Source organism: Lithobates pipiens, unplaced genomic scaffold (assembly GCF_037356315.1).
Source record: "Lithobates pipiens isolate NorthernLeopardFrog02 unplaced genomic scaffold, aLitPip1_a1.2 Scaffold_16, whole genome shotgun sequence".
Classification (NCBI taxonomy): Eukaryota; Metazoa; Chordata; class Amphibia; order Anura; family Ranidae; genus Lithobates; species Lithobates pipiens.
In genome coordinates, this window is record NW_027507748.1 from 588450771 (window position 1) to 588473297 (window position 22527).

Below are 22527 nucleotides of genomic sequence, written 5' to 3' on the forward strand. Positions count from 1 at the left end.
CTAGGCTTATTCCCCTCCCTCACAGACTCTCTCTTCTCCCCCCTTCTTTTTCCCCCTCCTCCCCCTCTCGTTTTTTTTTTCTTCTTTTCCCCGCTCCCTTCTCTTCTTCCCCTCCCTCTCCTCTCCCTCCCAGACTCACAGCCTCCGCCACCACCACACCCCTTTCAGGACAAAAAACTACTTAAGACCTTGCCTCTTCCCGGATCCCTTCAGTTTATTCGTGAAGAGGTATCTACCCGACATCCCACAACTCCCTGTGCATTCTCAAGTTACACAACAACGCAGTATGACACGCATACGCACAACCCAAAAACTCTCCACACTTAAGATAATTTCACTGAATGCAAAGGGCCTCAACATACCCGAAAAACGTAGTCAAGTGCTTGACATGATGTATAAACTAAAGGCAAATGTAGTATTTCTACAAGAAACGCATTTTCGCACAAACAAAATCCCCAGACTTACAAATCATATGTTTCCAACTGTGTATCATGCGACCAACCCACTTGCAAAAACCAAAGGGGTCTCAATTTTACTCTCGAAAAACCTTGATTGGCAACTCGTAGATTCCCTCCTGGACCCAGAAGGCAGATACGTATTTCTAAAGGGCTGACTCCAAGGACGACCCGTAACTTTGGCTAACATAAACAGCCCCAATACAGCACAGGTTTCCTTTTTCAGATCAATCTCAAAACTACTCGCAGAATTCAATTCTGGTTTAACCATCCTGGGAGGGGACTTCAATGTAGCCCTCTTCCCCATTCTAGATACATCCTCAGGTTCAGCCTCACTGCCGTATAAAGCCATTCGGCAAATTAGGATACAAATACAAGATCTTCTCCTACATGATACATGGCGTACCCTTCACCCTGACGACAGAGATTTTACCTTCTTTTCTGCCCCTCATAATAAATATTCTAGAATAGACTACTTGTTCCTATCCCAGAAAGACATTCCCTTCCTATCCTCTGCCACCATTGAACCAATGTTACTCTCGGATCACCACCCAATCACAATGACCTTGACATTTCCTGACAAACACATTCCCAAAAACATCTGGCGACTAGACTCTTCACTGCTCACCTCAGAAGAGGTTGCTAACGACGTCCGTAGCTGCATACAGGCATTTTTTCGTGAAAATGACACACCTGACACAGCCCCAATCACTCAATGGGAAGCCCATAAATGCACTATCCTTGGGAAACTCATTGCCCTTAAAGCAGCCCGTCAGAAAGCTCACCAACAGACAATTACGCACATCCTTGACAAAATCAAACAACTCAAACTTGCGCATAAACTCTCACGAGCGCAACAAACTTATCAAGAACTTACCACCCACAGGAAATTGCTGCGGGAAGAACTAAACCGTAAAACGCAACGTAAATTTACCCTACACCAGAAGCTCTACTATGAATTTGGCAATAAGTGTAGTAAATACCTGGCCAAAGCCCTCCAAACCAGGAAAGCGCACACACATATCCACACCATCAAAGATTCCCAAGGGAAAGCGCATGTCTCCCCGGTCAATATAGCGGCACAATTTGAAACCTACTACACCAACTTATATAATCTCCCTAAACACAACACAACCCATGATGTACCTGGGAGTCGGACCTCTTCAATCCAGTCTTTCCTCAACAAATTTTGCACCAAACGAATAGATATAGAGGATGCCACCCAGTTAGAAAACCCTATTTCGGAAGAAGAACTTAAAGTGGCAATTAAACAGCTTAAAAATGGTAAAAGTCCAGGCCCCGACGGGCTTACAGCTGCATATTTCAAAACCTTTACAGACATACTAGCCCCCCCATATGATTAAGACCTTTAACTCCTTAACATCATCCACTCTCCCCTTTCACAGGCTGCTAGAAGCCCACATTACAGTGATCCCAAAAGAAGAAAAAGACCCTACAGTAGTGACTAATTATAGGCCAATATCCCTATTAAATGTCGACATAAGGATATACGCCAAAATTTTAGCTTCCCGTCTGTTAATCTTTCTGCCGTCCCTGATAGGAACGGACCAAGTAGGCTTTATACCTGGAAGAGAGGCCAGGGATAACACTATAAAAGCCCTGAATATTCATCATTGGATTACAACTCACAAACAAGAGGGGTTCTTTCTGTCGCTGGATGCAGAGAAGGCGTTCGACAGGCTGGCGTGGGACTACCTGAGCGTGGTCCTTAGGCATATCGGGCTACAAGATCGTATGTTTAACGCCATTATGTCCCTTTATACAACCCCGACCGCTAGAGTACGTGTGAACGGCCACCTGTCGAACGCCTTCTCCATCACTAATGGGACAAGACAAGGATACCCGCTATCCCCAATTCTCTTTATCCTTACCCTCGAACCCTTCCTTCAATGTCTCAGAGATAACAACAGTATAAAAGGCTTTCTCATCGGCGACCGTAGCTATAAGATGGCTGCGTTCGCCGATGACATATTGCTATTCCTGAAGGAACCACACATCTCAATCCCAAATCTACTAAAAGATTTGAATCACTTCCTTACTATTTCCAATTTCAAGATTAATTATGCAAAATCCCAGGCCCTGAATATCTCTCTCCCACAACAAATGGTGACTCAATGCAAAAACAACTTCCCCTTTCAATGGAAACATGACCACATTAAATATCTTGGAATATATCTAACGGCAAGCCTCTCAGATATCTTCTCAAAAAATGTTCAACCCATCCTCAAAACCATTACTGACGATCTTACTAAATGGAACAATCCCCATTTTTCCTGGTTTGGAAGGGCAGCAATCCTAAAGATGAATATCCTCCCCCGTATTTTATATATCCTACAAACCATAACCGTCAAACTTCCCCCAACCTTCTTTCAACTCTACCAAAGAATGACAACTAGGTTCCTGTGGAGACAGAAGAGACCTAGGATAGCGTACGAGCAACTGACAAAACCTAAAACAAAAGGGAGGCATCGGTCTGCCAGACTTAAAGAAATATTACTGGGCATGCCACCTTTCCAGAATTATTGACTGGTCAGTACATGGCCCCTACAAAGATTGGGTGACTCTGGAGCATACATTCTCCCCCCTACCCCTGCGATCCCTTCCTTGGATCGAACTTGAACACATTCCAAAGCACCTAATGGAACACCCCCTAATTGCCCCGACGCTTCGCTGTTTCAGGGAAACGTGCCGAAAGCTACATATTTCTTCCAACCCCGGGCCCCTTACACCTGTAAAATTTAATCCGGCATGACTGCCAACTTCCTTACAGAAACCTGGCAACACACAGAGGTGCTAGCCCACCAGTTTTTCCGTGCAGGTTCATTCTGCAGGTTCATTCTTAGAACGTTCTTCCCTGACAATCATCGCAGACATTAATGCCCTTCCACTTTGGACATATTTCCAGATTAGACATTTTCTTAAGAGTACTAATCGCGTAGCCTCTGTCTCTCGAGTGCTAACACCATTCAAACAGCTATGTTCCCAATCTTCACCCCAGCAACATATGATTTCCAATATATATCACATACTCTCCTCTGATAGTCTCATGAAATCGAACAAAGCCTGTCTAAGCTGGGAAAGGGACCTGCACATAGACATGACAGAAGCGCAATGGGAACGTATTTCTCAGATAACACATAAAGGATCCCTAAATGTCTCAATTCAAGAAAACAACTATAAACTATTAATGCGCTGGTATAGAACCCCAGCAATTCTCAACAAATATAACCCTGCCGTCTCAGAGAAATGCTGGAGATGTGCCAGAACTACAGGTACTTTAGAACGCATCTGGTGGTCCTGTACTCTTATCCAACCATTCTGGACTCAAGTAAGGGAACTGACGTCCACAATTTCCTCATACACTCTAGAACACACCCCAGCACAACTTCTTTTGCACCATTCAGATATACCGACACACCACTATCGTAAAACACTGATTCCTCCACTATTAAACGCAGCCAAACTATGTATCCCGCTGCATTGGGGGACAACGCATACCCCAACCATCCATGAATGGCTCAAACGTGTGGGGAAAATTGTGGAAATGGAGGAATTAATCTCCATAGCCAAGGACTGTCCAACTAAATTCTCCCGCACATGTGCCTGTTGGACCCATTTCTGTACTACTGACCAATACAAACTACTGACAAGCCAAACCACTTCCAACAGCACATTCCAAAATGACGACGACCCCCAATGATTCCCTCACCTTATCTAGAAAGTATTCGCAGAAAAACACGAGACAAGTGACCTCCCTCACCTAAACAAGGGGAGACAGAGGGAGGACCCTTGTCGAATTATCCTCAAGAACATCCAAGTATCTTCAGACTAGATTCCTCTGCATACGTTATTTCAATCCCCCGGGACTGGTGGCGGAGACTGTGAGGTACCCCCAACCTCAATCAACCCCCCCTGATCATTCCCCCCCCCCCCTTTTTTTTTCTTTTTTCTTTTTTTCTTTTCTCTCTCTATCTTTACTCTTCCCCCTCTCTCCTTCTCTTCCCCCCTCTGTACTTCTTCCCCCTCTGGGTTTACACCACCATCTATCTCCCCCATCTGACAAAACTCCCTGCTCCCAAGCAATGTCATGTAACCAACTTTGATGGCTTAGCCCCTAGATACAACTACCTAGTCAAAGTTGGCTAATATTCTCAGATCCAGCAATTGCCCAATCAGATCCTCGTTACGAACACGCTGACTATCCACAAGCAGTTCTAAGCAACAGATGGACCTAAAAGTTTACTAGACCATCGACAATTACACCTCAGGCCTTTGACGTGTTCGACTAACAATAACATGAACTAGATAATATCCTACATCTGATATTGCTGATCATTTCCACTCATCGCTTCTGTGATATCTTTGTATTGCTTTTGTCTATATAACTAAGATGTTGTAAACCTTGTTCCATGTTTTTTTTTTTTTTTTGATTTCTCAATAAAATATTATGGAAAAAAAAAAAAAAAAGAATGCTTGTAGTTGTCAATCCCAGATTCACCCCATACATGTGTTATGTCATTGGCCATGTGGTGGGACTATGTTTGCACAGCTATTAATTATTTTGTGGCTGCAAATTTGACCTGTAGGTTTGCGAAGTTTGCCTCCCATTGAAGTCAATGGGGCCCGCCGCGAACATTCCGGTTCGCGAACTATCGGCCGCGTTCGCGAAACGTCCCGTCGGAAGTTCGTCCATCACTAGTTCTACTTTAAGGTTGCCTACCCCTGCTTTAGGGCAATCACAATCCAGTGTCAGAGAACAGAAGAATCTGAAGAACCTTCAGAAGTACAGGGCCATTTTCACATGCAATAATCTCCTCTTCTGAAAAATCACAGGAAAAGTAAAAATTATGGCATTATTAGACATTTGAGGATTTCACTAACCTCCCTTGGTCAATAATATCCACAGCTGCTTTACTAATTATAAAAACACAGAAGGCAGCCACAAATATGTTGTAAATGATCTGGAAATGTCCCGTATCCTTTAAGTCACTAGAGAAAAAGGAAAGAAGATGCAACACAGTTAATGGGTTTACTAGACATACTGTAGCGGACTGTACTAATTTCACATTCTCTGGACTAAATAAACAGGTGATTGGAGCACATAGGAATAACCGAAAAATAAGAGAATTAAGTTTCAAAGGGGACCAACCATAGGTGTGCACACAGGGTGTGCCAGTTGTGCCTGAGCACACCCTAATCACCCCATGCATTATCGCTCTGTGTGGTGACCGGAAAATGATAAAGATCCCTCTTACCGGCTCTGTCATAAGAGAAGTAGTGTTTACACACTTCTCTTTCACTGTGCTAGTAGGGAGATAAATGTGCCGTCATATATATGTAGACACACACGTGTGTTTGTGTTTTGCACACGCTAATGCAATAGGCTGCACGTACCTATGGGACCAACCATGGATTAACTAGTATATGATTTAAACCATCTACTACATATAAATGTGTACTGATCTGCAATTATTATTCACAAATCTACAATACAAAGCAATGCAATTTCTACATCTTTACCAAGAATTCATATATTCAAGGTTTCTCTAAGTCTGGGCTCACATCTATATGCAGCTGCGTTGATGCGTTTTTAAGGCACGTTTTGCAGTGCATTTTTGAACCCGCATTTTTTATGCCATTTTGCATGCAGTTTTCATGCATTTTGCGTTTTACTTTTTTTTCTCTTAAAACGCACTGTAAACACACTGTATATAGCTGGTTGCTAAGCAGGGGGCCGGTAAGCCAGCCGTTGTGTCCTTAACAACTGATGAGTCATCAGCTGTCAGTAAGCTTCCCCGCTGAAAGCTGAATGTATAAAAAAAATTTGGTGGCAAAAAAAACAAAACGCAAAAGACCACAGGTCTATAATAGGCCCTTCGGGTCTAGTATGAATTCGGAGGGGACCCCCACGCCAGAATTGTAAAAAAAAAATGATGAGGACAAGGGCATCTTTCCAACAACCCTGGCCGATGGTTGTCTGCGTCTGTGGGCTGGGGGGCTTATCAGAATCTGGAAGCCCCCATTAACAGATTCTGCCCCCCCCCCCATGTGAATGGGTATTGGGTACATCGTACCCCTACCCATTCACAAAAAAACCTGTGAAATGTTAACCAACTACAAGAGCCGGTTTTTGACAAGTACTTTATTAAATAAGAAAGAAAAAAATGATGTGGTCCATCAGTAATTGGTCTCCATCCCAAATTTGGACAGAAAGAAAAAGAATTTTGATCAGGGATGCTTTGAATGAGGCCAATCACTATATAGAGTAAGCACATAGGATATAAAGCAGTATTGTTTGTATGAGTTTATTATATAATATCTGACAAAAAAAGAGGGTTAGGTTTTGGACTTTAAATGAGAGATGTATACCAAAAAACAGTCATTGCAAAGAGCATTTTACTATACCTTGTGAGATCATATACAGCAGGGGGTCGTCAACCCCCAGGCTGTGGTCTTTCTGCAACTGGATGGGGGCGGGAATAAAAGAGCCAAGCAGGTGGCATGAGAGAGCCGAGTGGCCAGCATATGAGAGCGGTGGATAGAAGAATCGAGATGACAGCATCTCTCTCCGCCCCCTGCATCACCACTCTTCCTCCCCCACAGCTGGAGTCCTGTCAGGCTCAGTGTTGGAGGTGCGGCAGGGAGCAGAGAGATGACATATCTCACTGCCCTCCTCGCATCACCACACAGAGGCCTGCCTCTGTGTTAAATGGACGAGTGCTGCCACCAGTGCAGTGGTGGCAGGCAGCGTGGCAAGTGACATTCCCCATTTGGTGACAGGCAACTTAGCAGGTGGCGTGGCAAGTGACATTCCGTATCTGGTGACAGGCAACGTGGCAGGTGGTGTGGCAAATGACATTCCGCATCTGTTGACAGGCAACGTAGCAGGTGGCGTGGCAAGTGACATTCAGGATCTGGTGGCAGGTGGCATGGCAAGCGACATTCCGCATATGGTGACAGGCAACATGTCAGGTGGCGTGGCAAGTGGCATTCCACATCTAGTGACCGGCAACGTGGCAGGTGACGTGGCAAGCGACATTCCACATCTGGTTACAGACAATGTGGCAGGTGGCGTGGCAAGTAACATTCCACATCTGGTGACAGGCAACGTGGCAGGTGGTGTGGAAAGTGACATTCAGCATCTGGTGGCAGGCAACGTGGCAAGTGGCACGTGACATTTCTTATCTGGTGACAGGCAACTTGGCAGGTGACGTGGCAAGTGACATTCCCTATCTGGTGACAGGCAACATGGCAAGTGACAATACACATCTTGTGGCAGATGACGTGGCAAGTGGCATTCCGCATCTGGTGACAGGCAACGTGGTAGGTGGCATGACAAGTGACAATCCACATCTGGTGGCAGGCAAAAGTGGCAAGTGACATGCTCAGGGCTCCCACTGATTCTGCATTATAGTGAGTTGAGCTATTTCATTTATCACTACAATGTAATAATAGACAGAATGCGCTTCAATCACCCTGACACCATATTAAGCATTGTGCCGTGATGAATGAAGCGTTAACACCAGCCATTGCCCGCAAAAAATCGTTTACTCTTCAGATCACCACATGACATTTTTTTTTTTTAAATGTGATGATTGGTAAGCTGCAATATATAAAGTTTTTGGTTTTGGAATTAATACCACTTTAATTGTGCACATGTAAGGATCTGCTGCCCTTTACTGTCTGTAAGTGGCTGTGCTGCTTTACCGCTTGACATCCGGAAGGTTTTACCCTCTTCATGACCAGGACATTTTTTTTCTATTCAGCACTGTGGTACTTTAACTGCCAATTGCTCGGTCATGCAACAATGTGAGCAAATTAAATGTATATCATTTTTTCCACACAAAGAGAGCATTCTTATTTGATCGCCACTTCTTTTTTTTCTTTTTTTTTTTTGCTATATAAACAAAAAAAGTAAATTCATTTTTTATTTTCATTTTTTGAAAAAAAAAATCTTTCATACTGTCATCAGAGTAGTTCATTCTGTCACTGTACTACTCTGAGGGGGTGATCAGTGATTTGTTTTACTTTGTTATTGCTTATAACAGTGATGATCACTGTTTGCTTACCATTATGATGCTATGATTGGCTACCATTAATCACATTGTGCAAGGTGCCAGGTACAATGTGATAGCTGTGGGCCAATCAATGGAAGCTAATATTGACAGTTTTGCTTACATGTGATCACTATGATTTCTCTAAATGATCACAAGATACTCTAGCTGTTCACAGTGGCTGGGTACCAAGTACTATCATCTGCTGTGTTCACCGGACACAGTAGTCATAGGATTGTGCCGCTGTGCCCTCCAGGGGGTGCACCAGCGTGCATGTGCTGAGCAATGTACCAGTATGTCGCTCAGCCTTGCTGTGCCGCCCACTAGCAGTAAGTGTATGGTTATCGGGCAGCAAGTGGTTAATGTTCACAGATGCCGAACACTTCCTGTCTTTGGGCTGTTAAATTAAAAGTCCCAGAAGGAGGATGTGGAGGGAGAGAGAGAAAGCCTTGTCCATGAAAAAGAATGGTTGCTAACTCAGACTAGAAACATTGATGTTAGGCAAGTGTTCCTATGTTTATTAGTTTACTATTGTTGCCTATAGCTTCTGGGTGTATATATGTATTTATTTGAAGATTGATGACAGAAGTATATGTCTCCTTGTTGCCAGGGCCCTCTTTAATATTAAAGAGGGGCCTGGGCAAACAGTTTCTTGCCGCCCCCAACATTCTGAGACGTTCAAAAAAATAACCAGTAGACTCAAAATCAGTTTGCTTCAGCAGATCACGCAGCAATTGCAATTGGATGCCAGAGGTTACAGCTCACACACTACAGAGACGATCAGAGACTGCATAGACATTACAGGAGATGATCAGCGACTGCACAAACACTACAGGAGATGGTCAGAAACTGCACACATACTACAGGAGATGGTCAGAGACTGCAGACATAGTACAGGAGATGATCAGGGACGGCACACATACTACAAGAGATGATCAGAGACTGCACACACACTACAGGAGATGATCAGAGACTGCAGACCTACAACAAGAGGTGATCAGAGACTGCAGACATACAATAGGAGATGATCAGAGACTGCAGACATACTACAGGAGATGATCAGAGACTGCAGACATACTACAGGAGATGATCAGAGACTGCGCACACACTATTGTGTTTTGGGAACACTTGAAAAGGTTTTGGTAACCTTAGGAGAATTTACAGGGTACTCTAGAGCAGTGATTCTCAACCAGGGTTCCTCCAGAGGTTGCTAGGGGTTCCTTCGGCATTGGGCAATTTCTACCTCTCAGATAACTTCCCACTCACACCATTGATCTTTTTAGCTATCTGTAAAGAGGTCATTCTTCCCAATGACCACAAGTGTAAGGACCATTCTTCCCACTGACCATTACACTAATGTATCATGAGTTGTAGATTTCAAATTTTTATCAGGGGTTCCCCGAGACCAGAGAACTATTTCAAGGGTTCCTCTGTGTTGAAAAGGTTGAGAAAGGCTGCTCTAGAGTTATAGTTCTGTTTGGGACAGAACAAGAGACTGATGATCGATGTATTGTGTAAACTGTGTATGATTGTATAAGGTCCATATTTTTATACTTTATAAAGGTAAACCATATATAGAAGTGTTAATGTACAAACTATTTCAGGACTTATCACAGATAACGCTCCAAAATAAACGTGCTCTGCGCCCCCTATTGGATGATCTTCACACCAGAAACATTCAATATCGCTGGAAATTCCCCTTTGGATTATCTGGTTCTGCCAGGGGACGCTCTGCTCTGCTACACACGCCAGAGGACTTGCAAGACTTATGTGACCAGCTCGATCTCCCATGTGTTGAGCTATCGGACTGGTACACGCTCTACTTCCCCTCAGAACCATGGCTCCCAGTCTCTCTCAACCTGTCACCGAAGACTTCCCGCCAGAGACCCCGCAGACGCAGAGCGGATCCGACATCTCCGAATGCCCACTCGTCATGCCACAATCTCTACCAACACAGCCTAGGCTTTCCGCCTTCACCTTCTGCGAGACGGGATTGCATAGAGGCTTGATAAATCCTGCTTCAACCATAAACCGCCACTCGTGAGTAAACACCTCCGCACACAACTCCTTCCTCCCCCTCCCTATATGTCACTCCCATTCCACTGCATTGCTTCTTCCCACTGGCTCCTTTACCAAACTGTTATCTCCCGTCACTTCAACCTTCAGCCTTAAGCAACAGGCACTTCGATTTACCGCCCAGGTGGAGACTGAGGAAAATTTATTTTGGTCCGCATGCTTCGCCCTGATACATCTGGCTACAGTAACATCTTCCCGAGAGGAAGCCCACACACCTCTCAACGCTGAATGCAATGAGTATTGAGGCCGAAGGACCTACCCTATATGAGGTAACACTATCCCCTTCACATCCACACCAAAGATGACTCTAAATCATATGCTGACGGTCCTGCTGGACCTGACCACCTTCCTTCACACCTGCAGCTTTTGAATCTCTCCTGGAACTTCTACCCCTGTTTCTATGCCCAATATCGTAACCTGTTTTCTTCGGGCACTTCCCCCCAGCACTTTTCCCAGAAGTTTGTTTACAGGGGCAATGACACTTAATGGTGTTTTATATTATGTGAATGTTTAGCTTTCTGAGTAGGAATGCCCGGGGAGTACCAAGCAGTTGGCGAGACCGGTGTCTTGTCTAATAACGTCCTCCATCGGATAGTGTCCGCTGTGTACTGCGCAGTACACAGCAACACAGATTCCGAAAATTGCAGAGGATGAACAGCGCCTGCGCCGTGAGTCCAGGTTCTAGCCCCACTATCCAAGTGGACATAGAGTAGGAATAAAAAAGAGCCGAGCGCAGCGAGGCCGAGCCCTAAGCGTGGCAAGTGAAGCTCGCCCGCGAGGGGCCCTTTAATACTCACAACCCTATGTCCGCTTGGATGGTGGGGCTACCACCTCCACTCACGGCGCAGGCGCCATTCAGCTTCATAAATTTTCCGAAGCTTCGTCTGCTCCGTACTGCGCATGCGCAGTATGGGGCGGACACTATTTCATGGCCGGACACTATACGGCAGAACACCGGCGCACGCTAGGGGTGCAGGCCGAGGGGGGGCGCCAATTAGCAGTGTTTTAGTCACTTCAACACAGGCACCGAGCACTGCTGCTTGCTGCTGGGCTAGTGGGCTGGCCCAGTGGTGTACTAAGTAATGGGCGGGCCGCCCCGGGTCACGGTGCTGAAGCAGAGACAGCAGGTGGGTTTGAACAGCTCTCATGGCCACGCCACAACTGAGCGGCTCTGTTAAATCTTGGCTGTGACTGTTTCACACAGCCGAACAGAGTGAAGCCGCCACCCTCTCCTGTGTCACTGTCTACACATGCTGAGTGCTGACTGTGCATGTCCTGCGACGCGCTGATGCTGATCATCTGAGCTGAGGTACAGTAACCTTATGGGTCTGAAGGGGGTGGTCTGTATTGTAGGAGGGGGTCTGAAGAGGGGGTCTGTATTGTAGGAGGGGTCTGTATTGTAGGAGGGGGTCTGAAGGGGGAGGTCTGTATTGTAGGAGGGGGTCTGAAGGGAGGGTCTGTATTGTAGGAGGGGGTCTGAAGGGAGGGTCTGTATTGTAGGAGAGGGTCTGAATGGGGGGTCTGTATTGTAGTAGGGGGTCTGAAAGGGGGTCTGTATTGTAGGAGGAGGTCCGAAGGGGGGTCTATATTGTAGAAGGGGGTCTGAAGGGGGTCTGTATTGTAGGAGCGGGTCTGTACTGTAGGGATGGAGTCTCTACTGTAGGGAGGGTCTTTATTGTAAGGGGTCTGTACTGTAGGGGGGTCTGTATTGTAGGGGATCTGTATTGTAGGGGGTCCGGTATTGTAGGGGGATCTGTATTGTAGGATGTGTCTGAACTGTAGGGGGGTCTGTATTGTAGGGGGTCTGCTCTGTAGGGGGGTCTGCTATGTAAGGGGGGTCTGTACTGAATGAGGGGAGTCTGCAATTTAGGGGGGTCTGTGTAACATGCAGGAGTCCACTGTCTGTGTAACATACAGGCGTCTAGAGCTGTGGGGGGCTGTATAATGTAAAGGGATCCAGTCCAGAGATGTAGGGTGCTGTGTAATGTAAAGGGGTCCTTAGGTGCAGGGTGCAGTGTAGTGTGGGTCCAGAGGTACAAGAGCTGTGTGATGTAAAGGGGTCCAGGGTGCTGTGTAATGTAAAGGGGTCCAGAGTTGTAGGGTGCTGTGTAATGTAAAGGGGTCTAGAGGTGCAGGGTGCTGTGTAATGTAAAGGGGTCCTTAGGTGTAGGGTGCTGCGTAATGTAAAGGGGTCCTTAGGTGCAAGGTGCTGTGTAATGTAAAGGGGTCCAGAGGTACAAGGGCTGTGTACTGTAAAGGGGTCCAGAGATGCAGGGTGCTGTGTTATGTAAAGGGGGCCAGAGGTGCAGGGTGCTGTGTAATGTAAAGGGGTCCAGAGGTGTAGGGTGCTGTGTAATGTAAAGGGGTCCAGAGGTACAAGGGCTGTGTAATGTAAAGGGGTCCAGAGATGCAGGGTGCTGTGTAATGTAAAGGGGTCCAGAGGTGTAGAGTGCTGTGTAATGTAAAGGGGTCCAGAGATGTAGTGTACTGTGTAATGTAAAGGGGTCCTTAGGTCAGACAGACTGACAGATCAGAGTGCTGTCTGAGAGCCTGTGCCTAGGCTGAGCCTGCTGCGACTGCCTGACTCTGAGTGTGCCTGGTGGTGCTGGCTAAGTCTAAGACCGCGATGCGGAGAGGCGGTAACCCTCCTCCTCCACTCTGAATGGCATGCTGGAGCCTCGGTCTCGCTTTCCGTGCCGAGGCTCCAGTCTCCAGCATTCAGTGGGGGGGGGGGAACGATACAGATTCTCACCAAGGGAGCTGGAGACCCTAGGTACACCTCTGAGGAATGCTATTTGTATGCACCATCTCGAAAACCAGGGATGTCTCATTAGACTAATCTCAAAACGCTCAATACCTTTCCTAGTGCTGCCAGCCTAGCAAGCTAAACGTAGAGCTCATTCAGCCATAGCATCTCAAATATGCAATATATATATATATATATATATATATATATATATATATATATATATATATATATATACTGAGTATATGTATATACTGTATATCTATAAAAAAAAAATTATTATTCTATTTGATCTTCAGATGTTCACCCAAATGATCCAAAACTGAGCACATGATGTTATATATGCTTAATTTGCAATTGCTCTACAAATAATTCTCTAGGTATATAGCAGTAGCTGGAAAGACACGCCCCCTTAAGTCTCCCTTTATGCTCTGTTGGTTCAGACCTCCCTTCTATCCCCTTTTCTATATCCCCTCTCCATTTCTCACCTCTCTCTTCTAAAAAAAAAAACCTCTCCCCTCTTTCCCCCCTCCCCCCCCCTTTTTTTCCTCTTATCCCCCTCCCCCTGTCCTTTTCCTTCCCTCTCCACTTCCCCCCCAACTCTCATCCTTCCCTTTACCACTCCTCCCCCCTCCCTGCCTCCACTTCTCGCTGGTTCCACCCTTTTGCATTCCCCGTGCGGCTGGTTTTAACATAAGTGATAATACTGAAGTCTCAGTCCTATCGGCTCACCCACAACATGTTTCAGCTATGGGACTAGACAGAGCGGGTCATGGTTATTAATGTTAACACAGATTTTTCTGTTTTAGTTAATGTATTAGTATAGAAAGTGAAATAATGACTGCTCTAATCCCAAGTGTATATGTGAAAGAATAAAATAAAAAAGCAGCTACATAAAAATGTGACCAACACAAATAGAGATAAATGGAAAAAATTTAGCGCTAAAACACTATATAACAATATCGTGATATGTGAAGATAGTGTCCATGCTAATAAAAATGTAAACAGCTCCAAACGTCCATCTATAATGAAATCTGGACAAAAAATGTGCAAAACAATGTCCCAACAATGCCAATATATGGCAAAAAGTATGGCATCAAACACCAGAAAATGGCACTTCCCAAATGGATGAACAGAAAGACTCTATCCTTTTCAGGAAACCCGTCCGGATCATCAATCATCTATTGCACAAAGGAAATGTGAACAGTGATGGACGAACTTCCAACAGGACGTTTCGCGAACGCGGACCGTGAACGTGGCCGATAGTTCGCGAACCGTAACGTTCGCGGCGGGCCCCATTGACTTCAATGGGAGGCGAACTTTGCAAACCTACAGGTCAAATTTGCAGCCACAAAATAATTAATAGCTGTGCAAACATAGTCCCACCACATGGCCAATGACATAACACATGTATGAGGTGAATCTGGGATCGACAACTACAAGCATTCTTTTTTTATATGTGAAATTGTTGTGACAACTCAGGACTGTGGAGCGCATGAAGGCAATGGAGGAGAGGGAAGGTCAGGGTAGGCAAAGAAGAGGGTGCAGGAGATGATCACCAGCAGCGTGACATACAGCAATGACACCTGCACCGTGATAGAGTCATCTGACACCAGCACCGTGATAGAGAGCACTGACATCAGCAGCGTGACATACAGCAATGACACCTGCACCGTGATAGAGTGATCTGACAACAGCACCGTGATAGTGAGCAGTGACATCAGCAGCGTGACATAAAGCACTAACACCAGCACCGTGATATACAGCACTGACAGCAGCACCATGATAGAGAGTACTGACATCAGCAGCGTGACATACAGCAATGACACCTGCACCGTGATAGAGTCATCTGACACCAGCACCGTGATAGAGAGCACTGACATCAGCAGCGTGACATGAAGCCCTAACACCAGCACCGTGATATACAGCACTGACAGCAGCACCGTGATAGAGAGTACTGACATCAGAACCGTGATATACAGCACTGACACCTGCACCGTAACCAGCCCCAGGAGGAAGTCAGCATAGCACAGGGATGGTGGGAGCCCCTCATAATGAGCATAGCACAGGGATGGTGGGAGCCCCTCATAATGAGCATAGCACAGGGATGGTGGGACCCCCTCATAATATGCACAGCAGAGGTACAGCCCCAGGAGGAAGTCAGCACAGCACAGGGATGGTGGGAGCCCCTCATAATAAGCAGCCCCAGGAGGAAGTCAGCACAGCACAGGGATGGTGGGAGCCCCTCATAATAAGCACCCCCAGGAGGATGTCAGCATAGCACAGGGATGGTGGGAGCCCCTCATAATATGCACAGCAGAGGTACAGCCCCAGGAGGAAGTCAGCACAGCACAGGGATGGTGGGAGCCCCTCATAATAAGCAGCCCCAGGAGGATGTCAGCATAGCACAGGGATGGTGGGAGCCCCTCATAATAAGCAGCCCCAGTAGAAATATGACACCGCTTAACCCCTTCAAACAGGAGGGTACGGGCATATAGTACGGTGTGCTTTTTTTGGACAAGGAAGTGAGCCAAATGAAGAAAGAAGGTCTCTGTGCTCGATTAAAAAAATTGTTTATAGACATATACATGGTCTACTGGTCACATGTGTTGAATTCCTCTGAGATCCATGCCTCATTCATTTTTAGAAATGTGAGGTAGTTAACACTGTCGTGAGCTAGGCGAGTACGCTTATCGGTCACGATCCCCCCTGCTGCGCTGAACGTCCTTTCGGACAGGACACTGGATGAGGGGCAAGCCAACAGTTCGATTGCAAATTGGGCAAGCTCTGCCCAGAGGTCAAGCCTGCCCACCCAGTAGTCCAGGGGTTCATCACTCCTCAGAGCAGCCACATCGGCCGTTAACCCGATGTAGTCGGACACCTGACGGTCTAGGCGTTCCCTGATGCTGGATCCGGATGACACGTGTCGATGGGTCGTCTGAAACAATGACCTCATATCCGAAGTCACCAACACATCTTCAAATCGGCCTCTTCTTGCAGGCGCTGTTGGATTGGTACCCGCAACTCTTTCTCTGGGAGTGGGAATTGCTCCTCTGCCAGTGCACGCAGAAGCAGAATGCAGCATTTCTCGAAGCAAGGCCTGGAAGTACTGCATTCTGACAGCCCTCTGTGATGGCGGTAACATTTCCGCCATTTTGTGTTTGTACCGGGGGTCTAAGTACGTTGCCACCCAGTACTGGTCCTTGACCCTTATGCTTTTTATATGGGGGTCCCTATTAAAACACTGGAGCATGAAGGCCCCCATTTGCACTAAAGTGGAAGCGGTGTGGTGGCCTGGCTCCTGCTCATCATCCAGGATAATGTCGTCCTCTTCATTCTCCTCTCCCCATCCACGCACAACAGGGATCCCAGAAAGGTTTAAAGCATGCTCTTCTTGCTCCTCCTCATCCGCCCCGGCACCATCCTCCTATGACTCCTCTTCAGACTCCTGTTATTCACTTGTCTCAGATAGAGTAGCCCCCCCTGGGAATTCATCCAGCATTGCGACTTCCTCATCTTCCCGCTCCTGCTCCTCCACAGCTTGATCGATGACACAACGCAATGCACGCTCCATAAAGAAGGCATAAGGTACCATGTCACTGATGGCGCCATGGCTGCGACTGACCAATTTGGTGATCTCCTCAAATGGCCGCAGAAGTCTGCATGTGTCGTGCATGAGCAGCCACTGGCGCGGTGAAAAAAAACCCAGCTCCCCAGAACCTGTTCTGCCGCAGAGTTCATACAGGTAGACGTTAACTGCACGTTTCTGATGGAGCAGCCTATCAAGCATATAGAAGGTTGAGTTCCATTACGTCTGGCAATCGCAAACAAGACGTCTGACCGGCAGATTGTGTCGCCGCGGAATGTCAGCAAGGCGAGCCATGGCCGTGTAAGATCTTCTGAAATGGGCCGAGATTTTCCTTGCCTGACGCAAGATGTCCTGGACCCCAGGGTATTTGACAACGAATCGCTGCACGACCAAGTTTAAGACGTGTGCCATGCATGGCACGTGCGGAATTTTGCCCTATTTCAATGCGCTAAGCAGATTGGCACCGTTGTCACACACCACTTTACCAACTGTCAAATTGAGCGGTGTTAGCCACTGATCTGCCTGTGAACGCAAAGCTGAAAGGAGTGCCGGGCCAGTGTGGCTCTTGGCTTCCAGGCACAACAGACGCAGCACGGCATGGCAACGTCTCACCTGGCATGTCGAATAGGTTCTGGGGAGCTTGGGCGGCGCAGCGGAAGAGACGCTAGCAGCGGAAAAGGAGGAGTCAGCTGAGGAGGAGAGGGAGGAGGATGGAGTAGGAGGAGGAGGAGAAGAAGAGTCAGGCTTGCATGCAATCCGTGGCGGTAAAACCAAATCTACACGGGTACCACGGGTTACATGCTTGACGGCCGTCAGAAGGTTCACCCAGTGGGCAGTAAAAGTGATATACCTTCCCTGCCCATGTTTGCTAGACCACGTGTCTGTGGTCAGATGTATCTTGGCACCGACACTGTGTGCCAGAGATACATTCACTTGCCGCTGAACATGGCCATATAGCTCTGGGATGCCCTTCTCTGAGAAATACTTCCTTCCTGGGACCTTCCATTGTGGTGTTCCAATGGCCACAAATTTTCGAAAGGCCTCCGAGTCCACCAGTTTATATGGCAGTAGTTGGTGGGCTATGAGTTCTGACAAGCCAGCCGTCAACCGTTGGGCAAGAGGGTTATACGGCGTCATCATTTTTTTACGCTCGAACATTAGGCCCACGGAAGCCTGCCCTTTTGCAGAAAACCGTGAACTTGGCGTGATGCGCGATGTGAGGTGGAGTGGAGGATAATTGTGAGGAGAGAGGAGAAGGAGAAGTAGAAGATGAGGCTGGACGGTGAGAGCCTGGAGTGTGGCTTTGTGTGTTCCGTTGCTCCCACTCGGCCCGGTGATGGCTGCTCATGTGCCTTCTAAGGCGGTCATCCCTAGGTGAGTGTTGGGCTTACCGCGACTAATGCGTTGACTGCAAAGATTGCAGATGGCAACGCTATTGTCAGCAGCGGACACGTTAAAAGAGCGCCAGATGTGACCGTACATGGTCGATGAGTCGCTCCTGATACATTTGCAGTCTGCTTTGTCCCTCCTGTGCAATGTAAGTTATTCCTGCTTCTCCTCCCTATCTGCTGGTCCATATCTCCCTCTGAACTCCCCTCCTCTTCCTCGCTTGTGGGCACCCACGTGACATCACTAGACACGTCATCATCGACGTCACCTTCCCCACCGCTATAAGTAGAGATCTCGGAGTAGGCAGCAACACCGGGGACCAACCTCCTCCTTGGGATGATCTGGGTACTGTCGTCAGACTACTGAGTGGCGGTTGTTGCTACCTCCTCTTCCTGATCCAATACCAAGAGTGGCTGCGCATCAGAAATGTCTTGATATGGATGGGAAAATAATTCCTGTGACTCAAGCGGAAGGTATGTGGTGGTGGTGGTGTTGTTGGTGGTAGTGTCTTTGGGGGTGCACATAGCAGAGAGTGAAGAAGAGGGTGCAGATCGAGAGGATGAGGAGGGTGCAGAAGAGTAAGGCTGAGTGAGCCACTCAACCAAGTCTGGTGCGTCCTTTAAAGTTATTGAACGCACCTTCTGCAACTTCCCACTTTGGCTCAAGCCTGTTGCTCCTGCCCTACCCCTACCACCCCTACGGAAGGGCCTGCCTCTTCCTCTGCCTGTCATTTTTTAAATGACCCTGTGACAAAACACTCAGTCCCTATACTGATAAAGGACTACTGCAGCAGTAGGGCAGCAGTCAGCACTAGTGCACCTCAACCCTATGTATTGTGGACCTATACCAGTCCTTAACGAATAGCAGATTGTACCTCACTCAACCCTATGTACTGTAGCACCCTAGACCTTACCAGTCCTTATAAGGACCTTCGTGGAACAAGTAGGTTTTGAATGATTAGCAGACTGTACGTCAGTCCCTATACTGATGAAGGACTGCTGCAGTATAGGGCAGCCGTCAGCAGTAGTGCACCTCAACCCTATGTATTGTGGACCTATACCAGTCCTTAATGAATAGCAGATTGTACCTCACTCAACCCTATGTACTGTAGCACCCTAGACCTTACCAGTCCTTATAAGGACCTTCGTGGAACAAGTAGGTTGTGAATGATTAGCAGACTGTACGTCAGTCCCTATACTGATGGACTGCTGCAGTATAGGGCAGCAGTCAGCAGTAGTGCACCTCAACCCTGTGTATTGTGGACCTATACCAGTCCTTAATGAATAGCAGACTGTACCTCACTCAACCCTATGTACTGTAGCACCCTAGACCTTACCAGTCCTTATAAGGACCTTCGTGGAACAAGTAGGTTTTGAATGATTAGCAGACTGTACGTCAGTCCCTATACTGATGAAGGACTGCTGCAGTATAGGGCAGCCGTCAGCAGTAGTGCACCTCAACCCTATGTATTGTGGACCTATACCAGTCCTTAATGAATAGCAGACTGTACCTCACTCAACCCTATGTACTGTAGCACCCTAGACCTTACCAGTCCTTATAAGGACCTTTGTGGAACAAGTAGGTTGTGAATGATTAGCAGACTGTACGTCAGTCCTTATACTGATGAAGGACTGCTTCAGTATAGGGCAGCAGTCAGCAGTAGTGCACCTCAACCCTATGTATTGTGGACCTATACCAGTCCTTAACGAATAGCAGACTGTACCTCACTCAACCCTATGTACTGTAGCACCCTAGACCTTACCAGTCCTTATAAAGACCTTTGTGAAACAAGTAGGTTGTGAATGATTAGCAGACTGCAGCAGAAGGGCAGCAGTCAAGTATAATATTCTTTCTATATTTGGAAGAAAGAATATTATACGTGTACAAGCCTATTACCATACCAGTCCTGAAAAGAACCTTTGTGGACCTAATAGTAACAGCTACTGATTAAACTGACTGTCCCTCACTGCCTTACACACAGCTTCCTGCCTGTCCCTATGTAAACTGACAAAACAGAGGCTGCTGGAACAATAACTTGAATAGCACTTTTGTGGACCTAATAGTAGCAGCTAATGATTAGACTGACTGTCCCTGCAGCACACAGCGTCCTGTCCCTTTCTCTACACTGACAAAAGACACTCACACAACAATCACTAGCGCAGCACTGCCTCAAACCTATATCCTGAACTACACCTAACACCTATACCAGTCCTGAAAGAACTTTTGTGTACCAAATAGCTAGCGATTTGGGTCACTGCAGAATGTAAAATGGCCGCCGGATCGGGTCTATTTATAAGTTAGGGGGAATGTCCAAGTGTCCATGTGCTGTAATGTCTCAATTGGCTGTCCTGTACCCCATGATGGATGTGTCATCATAGGTCAAAGTTCTTTTACACAGTAAACACGGAAGTCCGCCGGGCGAACGGTGGCAATAGTCCGCCGATTGGGCGGACGGGGTACAGCCGAAATTCGCCGTGAAACTACCGCCGGGTGAACCGTTCGGCCATCCCTAAATGTGAATGACATTGTTGGGACATTATTTTGCACATTGTTTGTCCAGATTTCATTATAGATGGACTTTTGGAGCTGTTTACATTTTTATTAGCACGGACACTATTTTCACATATCATGATATTGTTATTAGTTTTTTAGCGCTACATTTTTTCCATGATTGTATTAGTATGTCTCCTGTTACTAGTTGGCTTCCCACCTAACTATTGTTCATTACACTTTACGTGTTTCTCCATAACAACCTAACCTTCGATCCCCGGATCACAACCATCCTGGAGTTCCCGTCCTTTCTTTCACCCTCACACAGCAGTCCCATCGGGACGTTTGCTGACTTCCCAGGCTTTCCCTTTTTAGGTGGTTTACTTTGGCTATTTCCACCTCTGGTTTTATCTCTCCTTTCTTCTTTTTCTTTCCCTTTCTTCTTTCCCTTTTCTTTTTTCCCTTCTTTTTTTCTTTTCTTTTCCTTTACCCTTATTTTCCCCTCTCATGCCTTTCTCTCCCTTCCTCCCTCCCTCCACTTCCTCCCTCCCTCCACTTCCTTCACCTTAGGCCCCTCAATCCTATTAAGCCGTCCCTCCCTCTCTCTTTTGCTCTGCTGATTCCTTGTTCCCTTCTCCCATTCCATTTTATTTATTAACCCAACACTCTCCTTTTGACTGGGTCCACGCCCAACCCCCCAACCGATCACCTACATTGGCTGGTCTCAATCCACACAATACCTTTTGAAAACAATAGCTACAAAACAACACTCTTGTATCATTGTGCAGACTAAACCATCAACCAATTCATGCTTGATGTTGAAGTGCATATCCCTCAATGTGAAAGGCCTTAACTTGCCGGAAAAAAAAGTCTCAAGTCTTATCATCTCTCACTAAACACAGTGCACACTTTATTTTTCTACAAGAGACCCATTTCTGCTTGGATGCAATACCCAAACTCTCTAATCACATATATCGTTCGGCCTTTCATGCAACCAGTCCTGAAGCCAAAACTAAAGGCGTCTCTATATTCATTTCTAAACACGCAAATTTCCACTTATTAGATTCTCTTATTGACCCAGAAGGGAAATTCATTTTCCGCAATGGGTTCCTATGCCTCTAAGCCAATAACATTAACCAATATATATTGCCCCAATGACCATCAGGTTGCCTTCTTTAGGAGAATCTGCAACCTCCTAGCCTCTTTTCAGAAACGTTTAATTCTTCTGGGAGGTGACTTCAATGTTCCTCTGAACCCTTTACTGGATTCCTCCACAGGTACATCTACTTTAACATACAAGGCACTACGCCTTATTTCCTCTTTTCTCAAAGATCCAGCATCACTTGACCATATACGCACACGTATTCAACAATAATTTAATGAAAATTTGAGTCCAGAAATGTCCCCAGTCTCCCTCTGGGAAGAGCATAAATGCGTGATCCAAGGTGAATTGATAACCCTAGCCGCAAAGGCCAAGAAACTACAGTACATCAAGAGTCTAGTAATGCCCTTCTCAAGTCAATCAAATCTCTTGAAACTACCCACAAGCAGACACAAGCACAATCCACCTTACGGGATATGGTTCATACCCCTCATTAGTCACAAATTACAGACCAATATCCCTGCTAAATGTGGACATCAAATTATACGCAAAGATTCTAGGAAATAGACTACTCCCCTTAATACCTCATCTCCCTAGACCAAGAG

The 22527-nt window shown here is 46.5% G+C and overlaps 1 protein-coding gene across 1 annotated transcript in view; it reads right to left on the reverse strand.

Moving 5' to 3' along the window:
* The window catches only part of LOC143983796 (sterol O-acyltransferase 2-like), a 433796-nt gene that overhangs the window by 105819 nt on the left and 305450 nt on the right, over window positions 1–22527 (reverse strand). Inside the window, exon 5 of the mRNA XM_077483886.1 lies at window positions 5358–5465. Within this exon, the coding sequence (XP_077340012.1) occupies window positions 5358–5465 (108 nt within the window). The remainder of the gene's footprint in view (window positions 1–5357; window positions 5466–22527) is intronic.